At 39.8% G+C, this 26,111-nt stretch overlaps 2 protein-coding genes across 2 annotated transcripts in view; one reads left to right on the top strand and one right to left on the bottom strand.

The window, feature by feature from the left end:
* The window catches only part of LOC147617140 (ADP-ribosylation factor 1-like), a 62,751-nt gene extending 59,225 nt beyond the window's left edge, over window positions 1-3,526 (bottom strand). Inside the window, exons 1-3 of the mRNA XM_086776729.1 lie at window positions 3,277-3,526; window positions 1,466-1,536; window positions 1,085-1,204 (exon numbers count right to left, since the gene is read on the bottom strand). Coding sequence (XP_086632855.1) covers window positions 1,085-1,204; window positions 1,466-1,536; window positions 3,277-3,424 — 339 coding nt within the window. The 5' untranslated portion in view covers window positions 3,425-3,526. The remainder of the gene's footprint in view (window positions 1-1,084; window positions 1,205-1,465; window positions 1,537-3,276) is intronic.
* A 17,342-nt stretch (window positions 3,527-20,868) lies between these two features.
* LOC147617141 (UDP-glycosyltransferase 85A2-like) lies at window positions 20,869-24,302 on the top strand. The gene is made up of 2 exons (XM_086776731.1): window positions 20,869-21,565; window positions 22,985-24,302. Exons 1-2 carry the CDS (start codon window positions 21,049-21,051, stop codon window positions 24,007-24,009), a joined length of 1,542 nt encoding a protein of 513 aa, XP_086632857.1. The 5' UTR covers window positions 20,869-21,048; the 3' UTR covers window positions 24,010-24,302.
* Window positions 24,303-26,111: the final 1,809 nt, after the last annotated feature.

The following is a 26,111-nucleotide window of genomic DNA, read 5'->3' on the forward strand; positions in this document are numbered from 1 at the left end:
GGGGGGGGGGTGGGGGGGGTGGGGGGGGTGCAAGAGGTGGTTAGAGAGAATGCGCACGTCGGGGCGCAGTTTGGGGCGTCCCTTGATGAGTAATGCCCGCATTGATGATTGCCGGCGTTGCAATGATGACCAAAGCAGGCTTGTGCAACGCGTCACACCTAACTGCAAACAAAGCACTATCCACTTGATCTGCCGGCGTTGCAATGATGACCAGAGCAGGCTTGTGCAATGTGTCACACCTAACTGCAAACAATGCACTATCTGCAAACAATGCACTATCCACTTGATCTGCTGAAAAAAGTGAGAGCCATTAAGCCCCGAAGCGCTGAGGAGGTTCTCCTAGAGGTGATGAGCACTCAAAGGGTAGGAAGGTCCACCGCTAGAGCGACGGCTTTTATATCAAGATATCCCCGTAGGCTGCAAACCAACAAGCGGATTGTGTAGGTAAGTCGATTGCACCTGCTGTCTCCAAGAGGTCATACGACGACTCCCATCCTCCACACAACAAGGACCGCCAAGCGAGCGGACCAGCCGAAGCTCCAGCCCACGCAGACGGGTTTCCTAACTTATTCCAGAAAGGACCTCTCCCACTATTCATCCTCCTCTCCCGTGGTGCCTCCGCTAGTAATAACCTCCTCAGCCTCCCACACCCCCCACTCTAATGCTATAAAGCCTCATAGTTGGCAGACAATTTATGATTACCTTGATTATAGAAGTTCAGAACTTCTAGTTCCAAAGGAATCCATTCATCAAAGCCAGTCCACCCAAGAAATGATACTATTAAACTATCCTATGGAGTTGTGATGAGAAGGCTACGGAGCTTGAGCAGCAAAGAGAGGGCTGCCAGCAGAATGCCATATCTCATTGACAGATCACGTGATGAGTGAAAGTGCTGGAGTGCACATTAAACACACCATGTGGCATGAATGGTGTTACAAGAGATAGCAGCTCAAAAATTCAACATAGTCACATAGAGCCAACATGCTGGCAGAAGAATCTGAAAACACTACAGCATAATAATCTATATAGAGAATCGTGATGATGCCCTTTCAACCTACCAATCAATTTAAAACAGAACACTGACCTCATTGAGCATCCTATGAAGTTCATCTCGGGCCTCCACTACACGGTCTCTATCATTACTGTCAACCACAAATATAAGACCCTGTGTGTTTTGAAAGTAGTGCCTCCAAAGCGGGCGGATCTGCTCCACAACATCAAAAATGCATTAACAAGAGCTCATTCTTTAAACAACCTCCTTGAGGGCAGCTATAACGTCGTGCAAAGCATGGGATAAAGTAGCATTTCAATGCAATCAATGATGTCATCACGGACAGGGCATACCACTGATCCCAAAATGAGACTCAACGGCTATCCTCTACTCTCAATCAGCAACCTCATTGCTTCAGAATTACCTTGACAAAGTAGGGGGGTTAACATTACAAAAGCTCTTCCATGCACGTACCTTGTCTTGGCCTCCGACATCCCACACCGTGAAACTGATGTTCTTGTACTCCACAGTCTCCACATTGAAACCTGCCAGAAAACCTCAACCTTTCAGGTGCAGGAAACTGACTCTTCACCTGCTGGGAACTGAATAGCTTAAAAAAGAAGAAAACTGAATGATTCATAACCGATAAGCTTAAGCACTTTGGGGATCAGCAGCTAGAAAAATCTAAATGCATATCCCAATGAAAGTTCAGGTTATTTCCCAAACTTAATAAAAACCAAAGTGCAATCTTGACTTCATTCACAACACTTCAAATCATCAACCCCATTATGCATAGCAAAGACTGCATGCTATGACATCACCCCTCACATGCCATCGGTAGGTGCAAATTCATGTATGACGAAATGTCACCATAGAAGATAAATCTTCAACCATTTAACTGAGTTTCTTTCACTTTTGCGGAAGTGAGGGGCAAACTCCAACATGATGTGAAGGCTAGCACTAAAGAGAACCCACACCCCCCCTCCGTAGATGGTTGGGAAATTGGACCAATTGGATAGAAAAAGTACTATAAACTAACTAGCTGGCTGAAACTAGCATGTCTGTGTTTGACAAAAAGGTTGCAGCATATCTAGAACCAATTGCAGGACGAGTACAGCTTTATCCCAAAACATCTGATTCGATAAGGGCTAGAGATATGACGAGAAGGAGCAGATAAAGTTTTCCTTCTCTTTAGGCTCAATATGAATCGTTTTGGTCAGCCAAGGTGTCAGTTTTAAACCAGATCCCTTCTCTGTCAAACTTGGATTTTTCTAATTATAAATCCATGTTCATGCCTACACTTGAATGGCTAGACCAACCATCTTGACAGCTCTGTTGCCTAGATACGTCTCCTGACAGCTCACTTCAAAACCCAAGAGCTCACACTCTCCTAGCCATGCATGATTTTTGTTGGATGATCATTTCATGCAATATGAGCCGCACACTCAGAAAATTGCCTGGATCCAAGCACTTCACTCCCAAACACCTGGCTATGTGCCAAGCTCTCAAGAGAACCATGAACATAGTAACTCACTACAGAGAGGGTGCTAAAAATAGTACATCTATGATGACTTGAAAGAAGGCCATAAAACCTCGGAGGGCCCTTCTGTCTGAATTTTAAATGCATATGGCATATACATCTTAAGAGTGTAATCTGATCTTGAAGCCTTGCCTAGATCCAAGAACTCCACTCCCAAACACCTGGCTATGTGCCAAGCTCTCAGAAGAACCATGCACATAGTAACTAACCACCGAGAAGGTGCTCATAATAGAGCATACTATTAGCAAAGATGCTCATAAAACCATGCACATAGTAACTCACCACCGAGAAGGTGCTCGTAAAACCTCCGACGGAAAACTTTTGTCTGGATAACAAGTCTAACAAGTCTATATGTCACATATATCTTAACCGTATGACCTGAACTTGAGGATTACCTGCTCTACGGACGAAAGATCATACAGGGGATAGCTTAAAGGCCATAAGATTGGAAACTATATCTTGCAATGATGGTGCCAAACCCTAACCCCTATCCCGCCCAAACCGTATCCCCAAGCCCTAGCCGTGATCCTCGGTGATGCGAATTTACTCCAGCAGCGAAAGAGCCAATAAGAGACCCCTAGCCAACCCTAGCCCCCAGATCCTAACCTTAGTCCCCAAAACCCTAACCATAAGGAATGCGAATCAACCCCGTGGCGAACAAAACCATCAGAAAACCGTCTCGCCATGGATCCGCTAAAAACGAAACACGTAAACGCGGAGAGTAACAGAGAGAGACATGAAGTACCTATTGTGGGTATAGTGGTGACGATCTCGCCAAGCTTGAGCTTGTAGAGAATGGTGGTTTTACCGGCTGCATCGAGGCCGACCATAAGGATGCGCATCTCCTTCTTGGCGAAGAGCCGTTGGAAGAGCTTGGTGAAGGTGAGGCCCATGGTGACGCTGCGGCTATGGCCGAAAAATGCACAGATTCTTCTCTGCGTTTTCTTACCGAAGCGACGATATATGTTTCTGAATAAATAAATAGCCTCCGCTACACCAGAAAAGGGCGCCCGGACGACCAAAACCTTGTTAAGCGCACGGTCATGCGGCTTACGGTACACAAGTACTGCTCAGCCGTACACGTGCCAGGAGGAGTTATCTTCACACGGAAAAAAAAAAGGCATTCTAGGAATGATTTTTCATATATTTTAGTTATATAGTAGAGATTTCGGAAACAATAATTGGATAGATTTAAGAGTTGTCCTTATTTTGATTGGTTGAAAAATATAAGCACTACAAGGTCTAACGAGGAATGCACTGTTAACACGGTTGTTTGTATTCGATAAGTAGCCCAACATGATTTTTTTCACATTACTCGGACACAGCCACAAATTTTGTTCATGTGTGTGGGTTGGTTAATTTTCTTGGGATAATTTGACACATCATAGAGATCCTTGGAAATTAGTTTTAAAACATTTTTTGGACCCTTACCCAAATAAATTAGTGGAAATGTCCTCCTCTACACACCATCTGGGCCTCCTCATCATGCTTGATTCTTTTGAACGAGCATTTTACCCGTTTTACCAACTATAAACGTTGTTTATAAGTCAAGTTTTCTAGTAATCGTCAAAGAATACACTAAAAATCAATCCCAGACTTCCAACTTTGAAGAGTGGGCAAATTCAGCAGGCACCAGGAACAGTCCAACTAGGCCCAACGCTGTTTAGGTGCATTTTAGGCCTTCAGAAGAGTGAAGTTTTGGACATTCAAACATCACTTCTTGACAAGAGAATACTGCTTAAAAAGGGAAAGCAAACCCATCAAAGAATGGATATGGAGGAGATGGCTTGGAAGCTAAAAACAGATCGAGTTCTCAAAGATGCAATAACCGCCTTCTATTTTGATCTGACAAGGGAAAAGATGACTTGGGAACAGGTGTGTGAGACATATAAGCTAGGGGAGTATGAGTATAATCAATTGAGGAGCTACAGCCAGTCCTTTGTTAGGGATGCTCTCAATCCTTCAAAAAAAAATCCTTCACTTTCAAAAAGTGTAGTAACTTTACTGAATCACCTATATAGAGCATCTATGGGTATTGGTTTGTGTATTGCCTTACTCTCTCCTATTTTTCTTATGTAAGTATGAAAAATCCAAAAGTAGATATCATGCCCATATGGTCCAACAAAGCTCGATAACCAAAGCATACCCACTCCTCTAATTTACCTTCCATACTTTCACCATTATTTTAATTCTCATATCCGATGCTTACTTCATGTGCTCCGTGATCATAGATGTGTCCCATCTATTTCATAGCTCATCACACTACCTCCATGATTCTATATGAATAAAAAAATGTTGCAAATTTCTATTTTTCTTTTTTGTTGTGTTTGAAGGTTAATGCATATTCATGTTCTTTTTTTGACTTCTACTAATGCTTAATTGCATCTATGATACACATGTTACAATCCTACCATCCATTATTTGATTCCATGTAATAACTTTTCAATGCTCTTTGTATCTTTACATGATGCCCCCTTCCTAGCATAAAATTTTATATTAAATCTTTCACTCTTGTAACTCTAATGGTCCTCCTATTAATGGGCGCTTTTCTTTTTATCTTTTGAGTTGGCTGATTATATTTTCCAAGTCAAGCTTTGCGTACACAATGTACATTCACCTAGCCTATATAAACACAATGTACATTCACCTAGCCTATATAAACACAAAGGATATTTGTGTAAGGGTTTGAAAAGGCATGATGGAGAAGAAGCAAAGTTCCGCTATACAACTAAAGCTATAATACTTTTGTCATATCCACATAATTATATATATTTGTCCAATCATGGGTGTAGATCCTTAAACACTTCTTTTCTCGAAATCAACTGGCATAACCGTGCATAAAAGCACTACCTTGAATTTTAGTTTTACTATATGTTTAGCCTTCATCTCACTTTCCATGTCATGCCCAATTCACTACCTTGAATTTGAAGCAAGTTTGCATTACCACATGTTTAGCTTTCCTCTCACTTATCGTGGTCAACATATAACTTATAGGTCGGAGATTGTGTGCCACAAGACTTATGTAAATATGAGACAAGCTACTTAAATTTTTAACAAGAAAAAAGGATCTAAATCAAGAAAATAAATTAAAGCGAGGTTAGATGTCCTAGCTCACAAGTTGTTGAGGTTCAAAAAGAAACTCTACAATCAATGTAATAGTATGCATTTAGCAATACCCCTCTTTGCTAAAAGTTAACTACTCGTTTAGATTGATTACATGGATTGTGTGTGTGTGTGTGTGCGCGCGTGCTATGCATGTTTGTGTGTGTAGATTTGACATAACCTCAAATGATTCAATCCTATATTAATAGATAAATGTTGACCTAGTCTCAAATGTATGGGTTCTCACAATAGTAATCGATTTTGTTGTGGTGTGACTGGTTGTTAGGAAGTCCACTGTATGGTTGATCAAGGATGCCTAAGATGCCACTATACCATGCTGGCAGTTGGTATCATAAGTGATACCACATTAATACTACGAGCTAGTGTTAGTGGTTTATGCATTTGGGGCTATGCTAGTGTTATTGGTGTTATGGGTGATTACGCGTTAAATATTGAGCTAGTGTTATTGAGCTGGTGTTGTGGTGTGACTGGTTGTTAGGAAGTCCACTGTATGGTTGATCAAGGATGCCTAAGATGCCACTATACCATGCTGGCAGTTGGTATCATAAGTGATACCACATTAATACTACGAGCTAGTGTTAGTGGTTTATGCATTTGGGGCTATGCTAGTGTTATTGGTGTTATGGGTGATTACGCGTTAAATATTGAGCTAGTGTTATTGGTGTTATGGGTGATTACGCGTTAAATATTGAGCTAGTGTCTTATTGGTGTATGTGTTTGTGCCTCTTTTATGTTCTCGTGTGTTCATGTTTGTGCCTATTTTATGTTGTCATGTTGGGATTGTTCTTACTATTTGTTTTAACTAATATGTTTGACATTGGTGAGATAGGTGGTGGGTAGTGTAATGGTGCCGACTTAAGTGATGAGCAGTGGTGCGATGGCACCTTGTAAGGTGTCACATTAATGATGATTTGTACATAGCACATGAACACTCACTAAGTGGTCGAATAGAGTATTATTTTTAAGTTGGCTATGTCGATCTTGTAATTGGTTTGGTTTCACACCTTATTTTTTATTTAGCTAAGCGTTGTATTTGTATAAGTGATGCGTATCGCATGTATAGGCTATGTGTGTATCGGCTCATATTTATTTTCAAGTGTGCTTGGCACTAAGGTTAATTTTGTAAAAGCAAAGCCCCAATTTTGGATGTTCAAGCTACAAGGATCAAATTTGGGAGATTAGTTTTGGAAATATAATTTCTAAATAGCCACATGGAGCCACACTCACATTAGGGGTGGAGAGATTGTATCTTGCCTTATTTTCTTGTGATTTGTCTTGTTCATTTCAAGCTATTTCTATGGTTAGATTTAATCTTGAAGAGAAATTTGAAATCTTGTTCAATCTCCATCTTCGAAGATGCAAGGTACATTGGTAAGTTCAGAGGGACAATTGGAAGCCTTGGAACATCACTAACACGAAGCCCACAATCTCCATAAGGTCTCAACATGATTTAATAAGCATAATGGAACTCAAGTTCATAAACCATGTCAATTTGGCGCATGTGAGAAAGTCATCACTAGTGCTTAGAAATCTCTAAGGTTGTTGTCTACACCTTGAGGCTCCAAGTTCCAACATACCATAGCCCACACTTCAAAAACACAAAAGCAGGAGTCCCATTGACCAAATCCATAACAACATAGTCTAAAAAGACCCTAACATAGACACACATAAGCCCAAAAGCAACACAACAACATAGTCTAAGAAGATCCTTACATAGACACACATAAGCCCAAAAGTGTAGACTCAAGGCCCCATGCACAACAACAATGCATGCCAAAAACCTTAGCATCGTTACACAAGGCCACATCACAAAGAGTAAAATGCTCAAAATTGACAATAAATAGCCATGAAGAAGAAGCTACCTCCAGAGAGAGCCATAGAGCCAATCAGAGTGTTTGAGAACCAAGCGTAGGGGATGGCAACAAACTTTACACACTCTCTCAAGCTCATGAGCACCATAGTTTCGCTACTAGCCATAGGGTGTAAAGTGTAAGATGTTGGTAGCTAGAAAGTAGCTAGATAACAAGAAAGAAAAAGCAAATATGTATATCACACACACACATATATACATATATATGTATGTATAGATACACATATATACATATATATGTATGTATAGATACATATACATATACACACACACACACACACACACGCACACACGCATACATATACATACATATGTACATACAATATACATATATATACATACATACATACATATATACATACACACATACATACATACATACATATATATATACACACACACACACATATATATGTGTGTGTGTGTGTGTGTATAGTTGTTACTAACTGTTGGAATTATTCATAGTATTTAGAATTTATGGATTTATTTAATGGATATTTATTTTATGTGCAAGCGAGACTAATCACCTCTAACTTGTCACATAGAGCGTATATTATGAATGTTAGTGCAAATCAGTGTGGGCAGGGTTAATATGTGGGATGTGCATGGACCCATTGGGCTTGCTTTGATGGAAATCTATTGACATATGGTGCGTGGCGATTATTTATTCGAAAGTGGCAGTGATATTTTATGTGCACATTAGTGTGCAACATTTTGATATATATTAGTTCTATTTTATGAGTAAACCTTAGAGTGTTCACACTTTTGTATTTAAGCTTATGCAAGCCCAATGTGGAGATCTATATTTTTGGCTATATGTATTTTTGGCTCTTGCTTTTTGTATAAAGAAATATATTTAAATACACCATGAAGAGGACATGAGCCACTCTCATGGTGGGGGAGATTTAACCCATTCTTGTGTCGCGTGCATAGCTTTCTTCTATTTTAAGCTTATGTATTTCTTTTTTAAGCTAAGTTTTAATAGAGGGCCAACCTTGAGCTTCCAATATTGGTATCAAGCCAAAGAGCCAGGGAACACAGAGAATTGTGTCGCGTACTTTTCTTGTCAGAAAAAAGGGGTGTGTATTGGGCACTCAGACGGCCCATGATTGTTGTCCTTTGTGTGAAGGTGAGAGCTACCGGCACGAGACCCGAGAGTGACACCATTTGTCAGAGTGCCGCATGTGTACTGTCTACGGTGCACACTACTACAAGGACAGTGCACCAGTCACACTGGAGAACACACCAGCTACCGACTACCAACAAGCATCGGCAACAATCCCCCAAGCATAAGGTACACCCAATATAGCCGGCACTGCCAAAACAAGCACCGGTAATAGGCGACAGACGGCAAACCAACGCGAATCCAACTCTGACGGATGGATGGGCAGCACGCGCATTGGCATTAGTGACTCCACACCTCCCCACCACTCAAGCGTGGATGTCTCATAAGAGACAAACGATAAGGAGGTAACTCTTCCCTCCTTTATATTCTATCCCTTGTCTGCTTTTGACACTGTGGGATTATAGGAAGCTGTGTGGCGATCTCTGGTGAACCCGTGAGGAGAAGAAGAAGGAGAGCAAAAGGAGAAGAAACAGAAGAAAGAAGAAGAAAGAGAAGAGAAGAGGGACAAAGAAGAAGGAGAGAGAAGAAGAAGAAAAAGAGAACTTCTTCTCTCTCCTTCTTCTTCTCTTCTCTCTTCTTCTTCTTCTCTTCTCTTTCTTTTGAAGGGATATATATTTTTTTCCAATCTCTATTTCTACTCCATCCTCGATTTCTATCAAGCATCTACACCCATGGACTCTGATGATGACACTCAACCACCAAACAACCATTTCGATTGTGTCACCTCTTCCCACTCCTACTTTGGAGGAGCGTATTCTTCTACTTGAGATGCAACTTGAAGAACAACGCAAGCGCCCGCGCGTTCATGAGGAATCTCCTAATGTCATGTCTCCTGAAGATGATCGCTTGAGCAAGATTCTCAAATCTGTTTTCGACTCGCAATGGAGTCACAAGGACTCCAAGATCAGCTGTCGTGTATTCACGTTCTCCAAATTTGACAGTAAAAAGGATGGTCATCTAGTTCTTTCTTGGTTGACTCAATTTGATGATTATTTTGCTGGTGAGTGATTTTACAAGGAAGATAAAATAAAGTGTACTACTGATCATCTGAGTGATCGAGCTTCTTTGTGGTGGAACGCACTTCGCACATGGGTCCTACCAAGCCTCTTACTTGGGATCAATTCCACCTTAACACTCATCGAGCATGGAATCTTCTCCGCACATGGGTCCTACCAAGCCTCTTACTTGGGATCAATTCCAAGACAAATTCAAGTCGACTTTTCTTCCTCCACAATTCCACCTTAACACTCATCGAGCATGGAATCTTCTCCGCATGACAGATTGTGATACATTTTCTCAATACATGGAGAGATTTTGGCAATCACTTCTTATGCTTTGTATGCTCGAGGATGTTGCTGAAGAGTCACTCTAACAAAAGTATGAAGATAGTCTTGAATCAACTATTCAAGCAGATGTGAACATGTTCAAGCCAACTTCTCTTGATGATGTAATCTCTCTTGCTCATGATTCTGAGTGCAAGAAAGGTTTGCCTCGTCAATTACCTTGTAATGGTCAATATAGTTCTCAACCCAATCGATAATCTTCTTTCGTAATAAGGAATCAAAGTTTCATATCTTCTTTTCGGCGCCCTCAATTTTATCAATCTCCTTCATCACAAGAACGACGTCCAATGAAATGGTAATTTTGGTAATGGTAGTAATAATGCATGCACTTTTTCCAATTCAAATATAAAAAAATACAATTTTAATACTACCAACCCAAGTAATGTACACCCTAAACCCAATTCTAGTCACAATAGTAATGCATCCACCCCTCACCCTACCCAACCTCGTTAGGGCAATAATGTGCCTACATGCTTCAAGTGTCATATCGAGTATAATCTTCAAGGATCTCCTCCAAAAGATGCTTCTAGCACTTAATGTGTATAACCTTCAAGAATCTCCTTTGAAAGATCCTATATATATATTCATTGATGATCTTTACATGCAGTCAAAGTGGAAGAAGCATCTTGCTCATCTTAGGCTTGTTTTTGAGAGAGAGATGTGGACTTTATTGCACCTCATTGAACACACTCAAACGCTTATTTTGGGTTAAACATGGAGTTATCTTTGGACACATTATCTCCAAGAATGGCATCTTCGTAGATGAGAATAAGATCCATGTGATCACACCACCATTAACCTACAATGGGATGTGGAGATTCATGGGGCACGTAGGCTATTATAGAAGATTTGTCTTCTTGTATGCATTATACGCTAGAAATTTTTCTAAGGTATTGATTATCTTTTAATGGATAGATAAATGGTAGAACCCTAGAATAACATGCTAGCACATTGTAGAATCGTGTTAGATATGATAAAAAATAAGCCTTGTTTGTTAAAGAGATTTAACATACTTGCGATACCTTATTCTCATTAACAGTGTCCATGTTGATTGATCATGAGAAAATTAGGAAAGTGTTGAATGGATGATTCTTAGGACCATCATCCAAGTCAAATCCTTAAATTTGGGATTTGTGAACCCTAGTGGGACATGCTCTCAATATCTGAGAATTGTGTTAGATATTCTCAAAAAAAGAAGTCTTGTTTGCTAAAAGAGAGCAAATGTGATTCCTTTAAGCAAGATCTGATATACATGGATACTTAATTACCATTAATGATGTCCATATTGATTATGAGAAAATCAGAAAAGGGTGGCCGATTCTTGGGATCTGATATACTTGGATACATTATTACCATTAATGGTGTCCATACTGATTATGAGAAAATCAAGAAAGTGTGTGAATGGCCGATTCTTGTTGGGACCATCACACAAGTCTAACCCTTTTTATGGGATTTGTGAACTTCTTCCAGGCCTTCATTTAGAATTATGCATTACCTCTTTCAAATCTTTCTAAAGGGGTGGAGAAAGGTAAGTATAATAAGTATAAGCTTATCGAGTGGACAGAGGAGCTAGATAAATGTTTTAATGATTTAAAACATTAGGCTACTACAAGTCCTATGCTCCAAATTTTAGATCTAAGTAAAACTTTTGTGGTTGAAATAGATGCTAGGGAGTATTCTATTAGAGCCACTTTATTTCATGATGGCAAGCCAATTGCTCTTGAGAGTAAAAAGTTGACTGACCTACAAATTAAATATTCAACACATGAGAAGAACTGTATGCTATTATTCATGCTAAGACATTATTCGTATGGCTCTACTTTTGTTGTCTACGTGGCTAACTCATCTCTTAAATACTTTTGTAACTCTCCAGAGCTGAGGGGGAGAAAGGTTCATTTTCATCCCATTGTGCAAGGTTTATTGATGAGATATAACAATGCCTTGTGGTCCATGATAAATACAAAATTCTTGGCCAAAATATAATGTTTCAACTTCTTCACAGTATAGACCATGTCTAACCCTTCTCTTTCTATGGTCTTATAATTAATCTCTACCTCATTGAGTTGCCTACTATAAAAACGACCAAGGTAGTCCAATTTGTATTCCCTTGGTTATGCTAGCATACAACCAATGAAAACAATTAAAGCATCATTATGCAAATGAAAGATTATGTCCTAGTTTGGGGGTCTCAAGATGGGTGCACTTGCCAAGGCCTTCTTTAGTTCATCATATGCCTATTGACATTTTTTAGTCCATTTGAAGACTACTAATAGTCTATACAATAGCCTTGCAATATCTACATAGAATACAATGAACCTTTTGTAGTACCTGATGTGTCCCATGAACCTTTGTACTCCCTATATTCTATGCAATATCTGCATAGAATACAATGAAGCTTTTATAGTACCAGATGCGTCCCATGAACCTTTTTACTCCCTTAAAGTTGGTAGGTGGAGGTAATTATAAGATCAAATTGACCTTGCTCTCATCTATGGAAATTCCATTTTTAGATACAATGTGTCCCAAATTGACCCCATGCTTCACCTAAAATTGGTATTTCAATAGATTTAGGGATATTCGATACAATCAACACTTTTGAAATATCTTTCTTAGGTGGTCCTTCTACTTGGAATGAAAATACAAATCATCAACGAACAATTCCAACCACTTGTGCATGTGCACATAAGCCACGAGCATTGGTTGCTCCAAAGGGCAACCCGATAGGCAAATGTGCCACCCATAGTGGTGAATGCAATATTATGCTAGTTTTTAGGTGCAATAGATACTTTGCTATAGCATGAGAAACCGTCTAAGAAGCTGTAGGCTTCCTCACTAGCAACTCTCTCTAGAATGTGTTTAGTCTACGAGAATGGGTAAGGATTTTTACATGTGGTTGCATTAACTTTTTTCAAGTTTCCATTCTACTTCGACACAATGATAATGGGTGATACCTAATCAGTGTGCTCCATTTCATAAATAAATACTATAGTAATAAGTTTGTGAATTGCTTCTTGTGCAGTGGCTAAGAATACTTGGGATTCATCTATTGTGTGACTCCCTTGTGTTTTTTATCTTTTTCTTTTTTTGTCTCATTTTTTAATAAATCTTTTTCTCTTTTTTTAAATATAAACTACCTTACGAGCAATAGGTTCTTGTGGCTACTCTCCTTTTTGAGACAATAGGTTCTTATGTCTGCTGCATAGCTTCCTTCTCATCCAGGGGTGAAAAGAGCATTGTGAGTTTATCCTTGATGCGCTCATAAGTCTCCGTTTATAGACGTGGGGATTGATTCTTGAATTTGTGGCTCAAGTGTTGTTGAGGCGGTAGGTATAGCTTTTGGTCGGTTGCCATTGGTGATGACTGAACACGCAAGTACGTGTGTATGTGTTTTCTACATGAGAGGAGTTGAGTAGCTTTCTTGGTGTTGCTTGGTGTTGCTTGGGCCTTCATTCTTGTCAAAATTTAGGTGAAGTTTTTGGAATTAAAGTCGGTGGTGGTGAGGCTTTATTCACTTTGTTAGATTTTAGCAACCATATGATGGGATTTCCATCATGATACCCTTGTTCTTGAAGCACGTGCACACACACCCATATTTGATGAACATTAGGAGTTAATTGTTGATGCCTTTGAGGCTTCTTTATTTGAGCAAGCTTGGGCACGTCTTAATGTGCTTGGGAAAGCATTGGTATTGCCTTGGTAGTACCCTTGAGTTTGCAGTAATCTTTTTTGGTACCTAGACTTGTTGAGTAACTCACATAGGCTTTAGTGGACAATGTTGTGGATTACTTTTATTCTTTCTTAGCCGCTAAGTTTTGCGTTGAGGGAGAGGCTTTGATGATCGAGGCACCCAAATTGGATTGGCGCCTTCGTAGTAGTCTTGAGCTACAAGTAGCTGCTTTTTCACCCACATTTTGATACCATTAAGACACCTTGATTTGTGGGTTTGAGACTCATGGGTGTTGTTGACGATGAGACTTGAGTCAAGCGTGGAGTGGTGGGCGGCTGATGTTGAGGCTTTTGAGCTTGCAACTTTCTCCTTTGGTGAGGTTGGTCGATGAGGAGTTGTCGAGGTCGAGGCTTTTTCTTTAAGTTCCTTTTTAGAGATAGATGGTTGCAGTTGGGGGACTTCTTCAAGAATAGCTGTTGAGATGAGGAGGTTTTAGCATTGGAATTTGTTAGTGAGGATGGAGTGCTTTGTCAGAGTTGGCTATTGACGTAGATAGTATGTCTGTGTGTAGAGTGGCTTTCGAGGAAGAGGCTTGTAGCTTTTTGCATTCAGCATCATAGAAATCCCTTAGGGCTGGATCCTCTTCCCAATATGGTATTGTTAACTTTGTGTCATTGACCACCACCATGATGACCCTATCATGAGCAAAGCACATTAGTGAGGTAGCAATAGTCCATTTATGTACCAAGATCAAATCTTCTTCCAACACATACTCAACCACAAAAAACTTGCAAGTAAGGAGGTTAGATTCTATATGCATTGTTTATTCAACGTACCCCAAACATGGCATGTTGATGTCTTTTGTGAATGGAATTTTCTCATGATGAATGTTGAGTGTTGGTTGACCTAACAAATCCCATAACTCGAGGGTTATCAGATTGTGTTCTCGTTGTGGATAAAGTTGTGCTTGGACTGTGGTGATTTTATTGTAAAGTGCTAATCCAACCATAACCCTTGGGATATCCTGAGTAAGATATGTTGGGATTTCTAACTCCTCCAAGATCTCTTTCTCTTGTAGTAGGAGCAATTTCACAATGCCTTGCAGGAGTGTTTGAGGTGACTTTTTACATGGATTCGTTAATTGAATACTAAGAGTCATTTACCCAAGTTCCACCAAGGATGACATCATACTCAAGGGGATATAGGGTAACATGCAATCTAAATTCCATATTTCCCTCGATTGTTTAAGCAGCATAGCTAAAGCAACCTGAAACTTCAATGTTTTGTCTATTGACACCTCTTGCAAGACCATTGTCTTTAGGGATGATTTTACGGTGTCCTAATTACACCCAAGTGTCTATTGTCATGATGTTAAGTCTAGCTCTAGGGCTAATCAATGCGAGTTTGCACTTAACATCATATCCCGTAGGGAAATCTAACTATACCACGATAGAACCTTCAAGTGGAACCATGGATGTTCTCATATCCGATATAGTTTCAATTCCCATTTCAGTTTCATTTTCCCATTCACTTTCATCCTCTTCATGGCTCACAACTTTTTCAAGAGTGCCCAATGTGTATAATGGCACACTCGGTCCTTTAACTGAGGTCTGTTTGGAAACTTGCGAATCCTTTACATGAGGCATGTTCCATGTAAGCTCTTGATATCTTGGTATAGCTCAAGGTTAGCCCCTTTAAAGGTGCAAGGACTGAAGTTATGCTAGTTTTGCTCTACGAGAGAAGAGCACTCCTCCAAATGGGGATTTGAGAGACTGCTTTAATTTCGTAAGAGATTCATCGAATTCCTCACGTGCTCTTTCAATTGCACCATTCGTGCAATCTTCCTCTGATGACTCTTCTTGGCTTGATGGGTTTATTTCGATAGAAAGTACGTCTTCCTCTTGAAAGGGGAAGCGATACTCGTCCATTTTTTATATTTTGGTTGCTTTTTTAGGTTTAACATTATGAGGTTCAATCACAACTGGTGATGTAAGATTCCTCCTCAGCTTGAATAATGAATAAGCTTTTACCTCAATCCCTTGTAATTATTCCCTATTTCTGAATACAAGAAAATATTATTTTTTCTTGTTTTTGCCTAGAGAGAAGAAAAATTCTAGAGAGAGATAATTCAATATTGAGATATTTATATATATAAAAGGTTCTCCTAATATCTAAAATATATTTTTCTAAAACAGAAGTCCAAAATATTCTCCAATGTGCATTAGGAATCAATTAAAAATGATATAAGGGACCTTAGCCTAAGGGTCTAGATTTTCAAATTTTTTTGGATTATGGTCCAATTAAGGTTCCTATAGGCCAATAGGATTAATCCATGTGTTGGGATCAGATAAATCCAATGAATAAAAGAAAATACCCAAAAATGAGTAAATGCTCACATAAGATGAAGAGTTGATTGAGTACAAGGTTTATTTGTTACTAAAATTAAGTGATATTACTAATAAAATGAGATATTTTAGAAAAATGATGAATTTTTGACACCTTGGTAAGGAGAGGGGGACCTTTGAGGTAGGCGCCTCCTTCACATGTGTGGGAGGGTTTTTAATTCAAAAAAATTGTAATATTTTTATCTCTTCTCTCTCCTCGATCAAAAGGGGAGCCAAATTGGTCCAAATCTTGTCCAAATTCAGTCAAGCTGACGCTGGAAAATTCTAGAACCCAGTTGGACTCAGTTAGTGGCCTCCCTTACCTATAAATGGACTCTCATTCTTTTGTATTCTCATCTGTGAGCTATACGATGCCAATATTATATTAAAATAATCATATTTTCTATTATCCCTTAAAAATCCTTTACTTTTGGGGAGCTTGGAGCTTCTTTCTCTCTTCAACAACTCTTGGAGCTCTCTCTTCTCCACTTGCTAAACCAATTGATTGGTTGGGGGCTTCACTTCTAGAAAAAGATGCAAGCTAATCCTTGAGGTAAGAATGAATTTTATGGTTTTTTGTTAATATTCTCAAATGACCTCTTCTCAACCCCTCTCAAGCTTGAGAAGTTTCTAATTGGTTGTTTTAAATTCAAATCAAGCTTTCCCTAAGAATTTTAATGTGTAATCAAGAAAAAGTTAATCTTTATGCTTAATTAGAATGCTTTCTTATGTATATCTCTCTCTCACAAAAAAAGAATAGTCATTCTTATGGCTAATTCTTTAGCAAAAGAATGCTTCTCATTGATAAATTCTTAATTCAAAATCAAACTCTAAGCTTGTTAAGCTAGAGAATAAGAAAATGGTATTTTAATGCTTTTATGTTAACAAAATCATGGTTAATTCTTTTAGATTATTTATAAGTAGTTAAAACCTACTTTAATTGATTCTAAATGGGAAAGAGATAATCCTATCAATTTGGGAAAAGAGGACTAATGAAAATAGCTTAATCTAGTAGAATAATCATAATTAAGTTTATGATTATGGTTAAAATTATGATTCAAATTCATAGTTTAGATTTAAGTTTAAGAATAGATCTTCTATTATATTTGTATTATAATGTTTTATTCTTTTAAGAAAAATTAAAAATTATCAGTAATAGCAGCGAAGCTATGGTAAAATTTTTAAAAAATAATACATATCTTATTTTATGCATAATGCTAAAAGAGGACTTCCTACCATATTCTAGGATTGGACGTCCTATGTAAAAAGAATGATTTTCATCATATTCATGGAAAATAAATTTTTAGTATTTATGTATAAATATTTAATTAAAAAGAAAAGAGAAATTTTTGGTAAATTTATTTTTTATGCGAAAAGCCCATGATAATTGAGATCCAAGTAATTAAATGGTAAAAAAGAAATTTTTGGCATATTTAAAATAATAGATATTTTTATTTAATTTAAAAAAGAGAAATTTTAGATAAATTTATTTTATGTATAAGAATTTTTAAATGATAAAAGAGGAATTTCCATGACATTTGGAATTCAATCATTTAAATACAAAAAGAGGAATTTTAAGCATATTAAAAAATGGATATTTGTATTTAATTAAAAGAAGAAATTTTATGGTATTTTAAGTAGAGAAAGGTTTAAATTAAATTTTGGTAACAAAAGAGGAATTTTCACCATAAATCCACCTAGAAAATTAGGGTTGATAATTAAATTGGTAGAAAGAATATTCTTAGATATTTTATGTGGACAAATCACCAAATTGATATTTACCCAAAATTAGATTAATGGAAGAAGAGTATTTTTATAAAAATTCAATATTGTCATAAATATAGAAACATTTCTTAATCTATTATGGTTAGGAAGGTATGAAATTCATAAAGTTAAAATTTTCCTTACAGTTAGAAGTTTAGTAGATTTTTACCTGAAGAAAATCCTTAAGAATCAAAGTCAGAAGTAAACCGAATAATTTTGGTTAGACCACGACTATGAACTACTTTCCCATCTCTGAAATCTGAATCAAGCAAAAACCTCGTGACCAATTCCAATTATTGACACAAAGAGTTCCATCCTTCTCTCTATATGCCATGTCGCCTGAGCAGTTTATGGGTTTTTTAGCACAAGCCACGCCGGAGCAAAGAGTGATAGCACAATAATATTTTGGGAGAGGGGTGGGCACTTCGGCCGCACCATCAGAAGAGACAGCACCACCATCGCTAACCCTAGTTCACCTATACAAACCCCACAAAGAGACGCTAGAACCCCTCCCTCAGGTCACTCGTCCACTCGCAGAGGACAACGCTCGAGTAGTGGAGGTGGAGGCGATTGTTGTCCAAGTGGGGGCACGGATGGGTCTACGCCCCAACGTGAGCGTCCTTTCCCATCTACTAGCGCCAGAAGCACTCCACCCTTCGCGATCATCACACGACGTTTCGACACACAGCCCACACCCGTCGATGGAGAAAAATTTTACACAATTGTCAATGGCAATGTGGTTTTGGATAATGTCGGGCAAGAGATGAAGAGCCACATCCGCGAGCTTTGCCACATTGTCTTTGCAAATGACTTTATGACTTTATGGGGCCAAAGTTGGATAAAGACAAGAAAGATAGAGTCATAAATCAAACCAAGGATGAGAACAAGCTGACCGGCGGTAGTGATGTCATCCCCATAAGGTGGATAAAGGACCACATGGTGGACGTCATGAAACATTGGCGGGGAGATGTGACTAGGAGAGTAAAGGCAGGGGGTGAGAAGCCTTGGTACATCAGCACCGAGGATTGGAATGAGGAGAAGCAAAAGCATGCTCGAAATCCCCAACGCTATAAGCAACAAGAGGATGCAGCCAAAGCCCGAATGGAGAGCGTAGGAAGCTCTCACCTTGGAAGCGGTGGTTGGGACGCATTTCATGTCTACTTTATAAGTATCAACATTTATATTGTATGTTTCATTTGATGTTATGTCTACTTTGTATAAGTATCAACGCTTATCTTGTTGTTTTGATACTTTTAGAATCAAGTGGTTGGTCGGCCAGCAAAACGGGAGAAGAGGAGGACATTGCTCGCTGCCATAACACATACTTTCTTTTGGAGAAGCTTGAGCAAGAAGGCGCCAACCTCAATTAGGGACGCATTGTAGATAATATGGTAAGTGCGGCAACCCTTAACCTTATGATTTGTATACTTGCTTTGCCTTGTCATGTTAGATCGTTGTTTTGATATACCAAAAAAAGCATCTTGTATGGTTTTTGCAGGGGACCAATGCCTGATCCTGAGTGAGTGAGGGCTCTGCATAGAGTGGCCTTGCCCATGTCTTTCCCCTTGTACATACACATTTTGATGAGCTCACATCTTTGTCTGAGCTTGTATAGATTGTATGCAAATTTTAGCTTATCTTGTCAAAGCTTGATATGTAAATTTCAATTTTGGCTTATCTCGTCGGAGCTTGATATGTAAATTTCACATCTTGGAATATAATTTGGCCATTTTTTGCACTCGTGTGAATTGTGTACCTACTTTGTAACGTCGAAAACGTTATGGCACTCTCTCTAACTTTTTCAACAAATTCGCTTTGTTCTTCACATCAGAGTACAGTTGCCTTTGGTACTCTATAAATTTGGCATAATGGTGCATCCAGTTACAAGACTGCAGTTGGATGCACCATTATGCCAAAAAAATAAATTAATACCTACACGCGTCGAAATAAGCGTCGAAAGTTTGTTGCGTCTAAATGATAGTCGAAATACATATCGAAATAGCAGTCAAAATAACCGTCAAAATAGTAGTCGAAATAATCATCGAAAAAGGTGTCGAAAAATGCGTGGTAAAATTAATTTTTTTGACTCTTGTTTCGATGCTTATTTCGGCGCGTATTTCGACGTTTGATGTTTAGGGGATTTTAAGCTTAGTTCTAAAGCATCGAAAAAAACGTGGATAATGGCCCCGTCTCTTGTAGTGTAAAATGGGTTGCAACTTAGTTTCATAAGTGGGACTCATACACTTAAAAAGGGGATAGTTTATTTTTAAGAGAAACTTAAATAGGGGGTTTTTATCAATCTCAATCATGCCCATAATGTCCCTTTTGTACAAGAAGTGAATCCCACGGGTTTAAGGGGTATTGTCTAAGGCTTAATGTAAAGGGAATCATAAGTTTTTACAATTTTGGAGGCTAGGGAAGGGACATATTTCATGTTTGCATTGCATTTATGAGTCATGGTCAAAAGAAGGCAAGGCATGAGAAGCACTGGAGTTGTGCATTCTCAACCTCCATTAAAGACATAGATGTGTTTCACCTTAAATAGGGGATACTTTAGTTTCATAAGTGGGACTCATAAGCTTAAAAAGGGATATAGTTTATTTTTAAGAGAAACTTAAATATGGGGTTTTTATGAGTCTCATGCACTTCATGACATGAGGTCACCTTTTTTCAAATTAAAGGCTTTTATATTAAGAAGTTAGGGGTAATTACAAGATGGGATTTTTTTTCTTTTAATGGCTACTTATATTAGAGCTCTCAACATGTTGTGACATGAGGTCCCCTTTGTACAAGAAGTGAATCCTCCAGGTTCAAGGGGTGTTGTATAAGGCTTAAAAAAAGGGCATCATAAAGTTTTTGCAACTTTTTTGTATTATTTTATATTATCTTAAGGAAGAGTTTCACAAAGCTTCCATGTAGCAAGAATGAAGTGGTAAGGAAAGGTTTGGTAAGGAAGGGTTGCCCACCAATTAGAGATTAGGTAATAGGGAAGGGACATATTTCATGTTTGCATTACATTTATTAGTCATGGTCAAAGGAAGGCTAGGCACGAGAAACACTAGAGTTGTGCATTTTTAACCTCCCTTAAAGAGAGAGAGAAGAGAAGAAAAACGTGAGCGGAGTGGAAAAAGCTGTAGGGCGGCTGTTTATATAACAGGTTTGAGGATCGTGGGATACGGCAATCCTGCTGTAATAGTCTTCCTGCAGCGCCCTTGGCAGTAGAATTAAGCTCTCACTGCAATGGATGCCTCCGCTGCTGAGCAGACCCATTTGCCTCCGCTGCATGCTCTCCTTCTGCCGGGACCTGGCGTTGGCCACTTCAATGGTAGCATGCTTCTGGCCAACGCGCTGCTGTCCGCAGGCTTCTCTCTTGTGACAGTCGCTTGCTTTGCAAAATGCTACGCCGCAAACGCTAAGAAGATCGAGCCGCTTCTGGCGGCCGCCGCCGCCCGTCATTCGAATATCCAGCTGGAAATAGTTCCGGACGGACTTCCTGATGATGATCCGGACTACCACGCGCTCTTCGTCTCTGGCCCAGAAATGATAGATGGCCTCACGCAGCTCATCCGGCGGTTTGACAAGCAGCAGCGGCAGCCCGTGACGTGCCTAATTTCCGACGCCTTCATGGCCTGGTCGCAGGACGTGGCCGACACTTGTGGCATCCCCCGAATCGAGCTCTGGACAGCCTCCGCCACTTCATACCTGCTCATTCTAGGCGTCAAAACACTGGTTGCCAATGGCCACATCCCTTTTAAGCGTAAACCTCCAAAATTCTCTCTCTCTCTCTCTCTCTCTCTCTCTCTCTCTCTCACACACACACACACACAAAGCACACACATAAAGGGATGAACAAATTCTAAGGCACCCTGCATGTTTAGTATACACACCTTCCACCCCATGTCCATCTCCTAACTCTCTTTACACCTTCCACCCCATGTTTAGTATACACACCTTCCACCCCATGTCCATCTCCTAACTCTCTTTACACCGATGCATGTTTAGTATAGACCTTACACCCCATGTCCATCTCCTTTGACACCCATGCATGCATGTTTAGTATAGACCTCTTGTGATGTCAAACGAACCATTAGTGGTCTATTGGATGTTACAGGAGTCCTCTCTCTCTCTCTCTCTCTCTCTCCGTCTCTGTCTCTCTCTCATGCTCATTCACTCACACTGTCTTTCCAATGGAACATTAGTGGTCTATTGGATGTTAAAAGAAGTCCTCTCTCTCTCTCTCTCTCACAAACTCACACACTCTCTCTCTATTGGATGTTAAAGGAGTCCCCTCTTTTTTTCCCTCTCTCTCGGGCTCACTCACTCACACTCTCACACACATACTTGTCATCACTCACACTCTCTCTTAGAGAGTTCTTAAAAGGTGAATTTGGGCATGTTCCTGGATTCATCTAGGTATATATAAGTATAGACCTCACTCACACTCTCTCTCTATTGGATGTTAAAGGAGTCCTCTCTCTCTCTCTCTCTCTCTCTCTCTCTCACACACACACACACACACACACACACATACATGTCATCACTCACACTCTCCCTTACACATAAACAAGTATAGACCTTTGGGTGATGTGTTAAAGTAGTCCTTTGTTTCTCAAACACATACACATACACATACACAGCTCTATCTACCTCCGGAAGGAGAAGCTATCCTTTGTTTCTCACACACATACACATATAGAGCTCTATCTACCTCTGTAAACAGAAGCTATCCTTTTTGGTAGTACTTTAACTTTTTGGTAGTACAGATATAAAGCTCTATCTACGTTTGTAAAGAGAAGCTTTCCCTCTCTTTTTTTTTTTTGGTAGGACTAAATTAACTTTTGAAAGGAACATGTAAATAAAGGGGACGTAAAGAGTTCTTTATTCAAAAATTTTTGGGTTTTATTTGCTTGTGGAGATTATGTGGCTGAAAGTTGTATAATTACGTCAATGGGTGGGTTTGTGCCACTGCTTGCTTAATTTTCAGGGCTCCGATTGAGAAAAAATCGATTATAATTTTGCTTAGCTTTGAATTGAAAGATTAAAATTGTTGAAGTTTTAGTTATAAAACAGATTAATCGATGCATATTTTTTTCAATAAAAGCAGGTTGGGGTTGGGGTTGAAGGTCATGCATTTTTTTGGCGGGTTAGATGTCTGACGCTTAAAATGTACATGCAGAACGGCCTAGATGGAAAAGTGAGAAGCCAACTTTCATCGACTGGATGCCGGGGCTGAGTGGCTTCCCTCTAGACGAGCTGCCGGACGACTTCACCCATCCGGCAGATGTGGAGTCGGATGCTTTCTTGCAGAGGTGTCTGGTGACAGCGTCAAAAGTGAAGGATGTGGAGAGGGTTCTCATCCACACAGCGTACGAGCTGGAGAGCAGCCCGTTCGACGCCATGGCTAGTGTTTATGGACTTCAAGCCTATGCCACTGGTCCTCTCATTCACTATGCTCTCAATGCGACTGAGAGCAATGGCGCCAATGGCAATTACACCAATGGCAACGCTACTGAGAATGGCAACGCCACTGAGAATGGCACCACCAACGGCAACACCAACCACGACGCCGATTGCATGAAATGGCTAAACGCCCATGCAGACTCTTCAGTCATCTACGTCTCCTTCGGCAGCAACGCCACCTTGCCGGCTGAAGAGATCACCGAGCTGGCTCTCGGCCTTGAAGCCAGTGGGCAGCCCTTCTTGTGGGTCATCCGCACAGATGCAGTGAGAGGCGACAAGAAGGCCTTCAGCTTGCCCAAGGGTTTCGAGCTCCGAACCAAAACGCGAGGACTGATTGTCCCTTGGGCGCCGCAAGTGGCAGTGCTCGGACATCCGGCAGTGGGCGGCTTTCTCACGCACTGTGGATGGAATTCGCTGTTAGAAAGCTTGTGGAAGGGGGTGCCTATGCTGGGCTGTCCGCGAGGTGCAGACCAGAGGGTGAATGTGCGCTTCATAGCCCAGGAGTGGGGCGTTGGCCTGGAGATGGGGCGCACTGAGGAAGGGGGTCTGTTAAGAGCTGATGTAGAAGAAGGGGTGAAGACACTGATGGTTGGAGAGAAAGGCAAACAGGCCAGGATCAAAGCGAGGCAGCTCTCACACGATCTCCGGAAGAATTATTCTAATGCTCCTCCTACCCTCCTCGCCTTCGCTCGCGACATGCAGATACGTCATGCTCTCAAGCATGGTACTCAGAATCCTTAGGTTAAATCTTATGCTAGCCGTGGCACTTGTGTATGTGTGTATGCTAGCCGTGGCACTTGTGTATGTGTGTATGTGGGTAAAAACAACTTAATTCTAGCCATGGCACTTTCGTATGTGGGTAAAAACATTCAGACTTTCTACTTTCAAGCTAAGATTGCAAATATGAGACAATTTGTCGTATATTTTGGAGAAAAAATTGAGCATCTCGACCTGAGAAAAAATATGCTTGCTTTTATATCCGTGCTTTTTTTCAATATATACATGATGTTTAATATTTATAGGATATTTTCATGGTTTGTGTACTGCCATTATTGTAAGGACTCTAGTGAGCTCTCAAAAAGTGAAAGCCTAGCATGGCATAAATTGTTTGTCCTACCATCACACAACTTCCAAACATGCAGTGCATTAGCCTTATCATAATCACACTTCATATTTTTGTCTAGTTCCGAAATAAAGGACAGATACTAATGTTGGAATTAGGGTTAGGTATCAACAATGCACACACACAAGATAGAACATCCATGGCTCTATCCCATGTTTCCTTGCCAATAGCCTCTTCAAAACATGAAGGCCCTACATGCTTTACCACTGATGTCATATATGTATAATGCATAGCATAACCACTATATGTCAACCTCTCTATGATCTCCTCAATGGTTGTGGCTTACTACTACGAGCTCCATGTTCTCTAGCATGTGGTGCACATACCTGTCATTCCTAACACCTGGAGTTGTTATTTTTGGAATCCCCGATTCTTCATCAAGGCTTTCTGAGAATCATAACATGTAGTACCAATACCAATTTCTTCCACTTTCTTCTTTCCTTTGTCCACAGCACTACTCTCAGTGTGCTCACATCATGTCTCAATCTTCCTGACCATGGACTCTCATTCTTACTGGAAGACTCAAGTGGTCCACTCATACTCGTAGATTCCTGCATCATAGGAAGATTCACATCCTCATTTGCATCTATGTCATCAACTATGACATGGTCACTTTCTTTGTACCAACTTCCCATCTCATCAAAGGTCACATCTCTGCTAATGACAACTTGTTTTGTCACTGGATTATAGCATTTATATGCTTTCCTCTCTTGCGCATACCCAATGAAAACACATTTTTTAGCCTTCAGATCCAATTTCCTTCTTCTCTCATCTGGTACATGAACATATGCAACACATCCAAAGACTTTTAAGTGACCAATATCCAGCCTAAATCCTGTCATCCTCATAATAGGTGTACGCTTATGTATAGCTGCGGTAGGAGTCCTGTTCAACAAGTACACTATAGTAGCACATACTTCTGCCCAAAAATAATTTGGCATAGACTTCTCATTAAGCATAGCTCTTGCAATCTCACCAATGATCCTGTTTTTCTTCTCAGCAACACCATTTTGTTGAGGTATGTACCTGCATGTAATTTGTCTTCTTATCCCATACTCTCTTAAGAAGGCATCAAATGCACGTGATGTGTACTCACCACCACCATCTGTCCTCAAACACTTGATCCATTGACTATACTATTTTTCCACCAATGCTTTGAAGTCAGTGAACTTCCCAAGTGCTTCACTCTTCTCTTTAAATGTGATATAATACCTGCAAGCATTAATAGTTGGAGTCTGTGATGGACCCCATATGTCACTGTGAATGATTTCCAATGGTTTTCTACTGATTTGACCATCTTTTGGAGATGGCAACCTTGTCTGCTTCCCAAATCTATATGCTTCACATATATGATTACTACCATCATATTTGAACCTAGGCAAACCACCAACTATACCTTTTTCTTGCATAGATTTCAGCTTTTGAATATTCACATGCCCAATTCTCTTATGCCAAATATCAATGTCTGACACAACCCCTTGACTTTTTGAAAACATGGCAGCCTTCAACTCTGGAATGCCTGCACTCAATTTGAACAATCTTTGCAATTAACTTGCACCATTTTTGAAGTCCTCAACAAAACAACCATGTTGATTGAACCTAACTTGCATTCCTTGACCCACCATCTGACCAACCGATGCAAGACTCTTTGTAATTGTTGGCACCACATACAACACATCTGACATGGTTTTTACTTTGCCATCATGCATACACAATGGCA

The sequence above is a fragment of the Cibotium barometz genome, chromosome 37 (assembly GCF_041138505.1).
Source record: "Cibotium barometz isolate CiBa-2024 chromosome 37, ASM4113850v1, whole genome shotgun sequence".
Lineage (NCBI taxonomy): Eukaryota > Viridiplantae > Streptophyta > Polypodiopsida > Cyatheales > Cibotiaceae > Cibotium > Cibotium barometz.

Coding starts and splice junctions, on each gene's coding strand:
- LOC147617141 (XM_086776731.1), top strand. CDS start 21,049: ATGGATGCCTCCGCTGCTGAGCAGACCCATTTGCCTCCGCTGCATGCT. Junction 21,566..22,984: donor TGGCCACATCCCTTTTAAGC/GTAAACCTCCAA, acceptor ATGTACATGCAG/AACGGCCTAGATGGAAAAGT.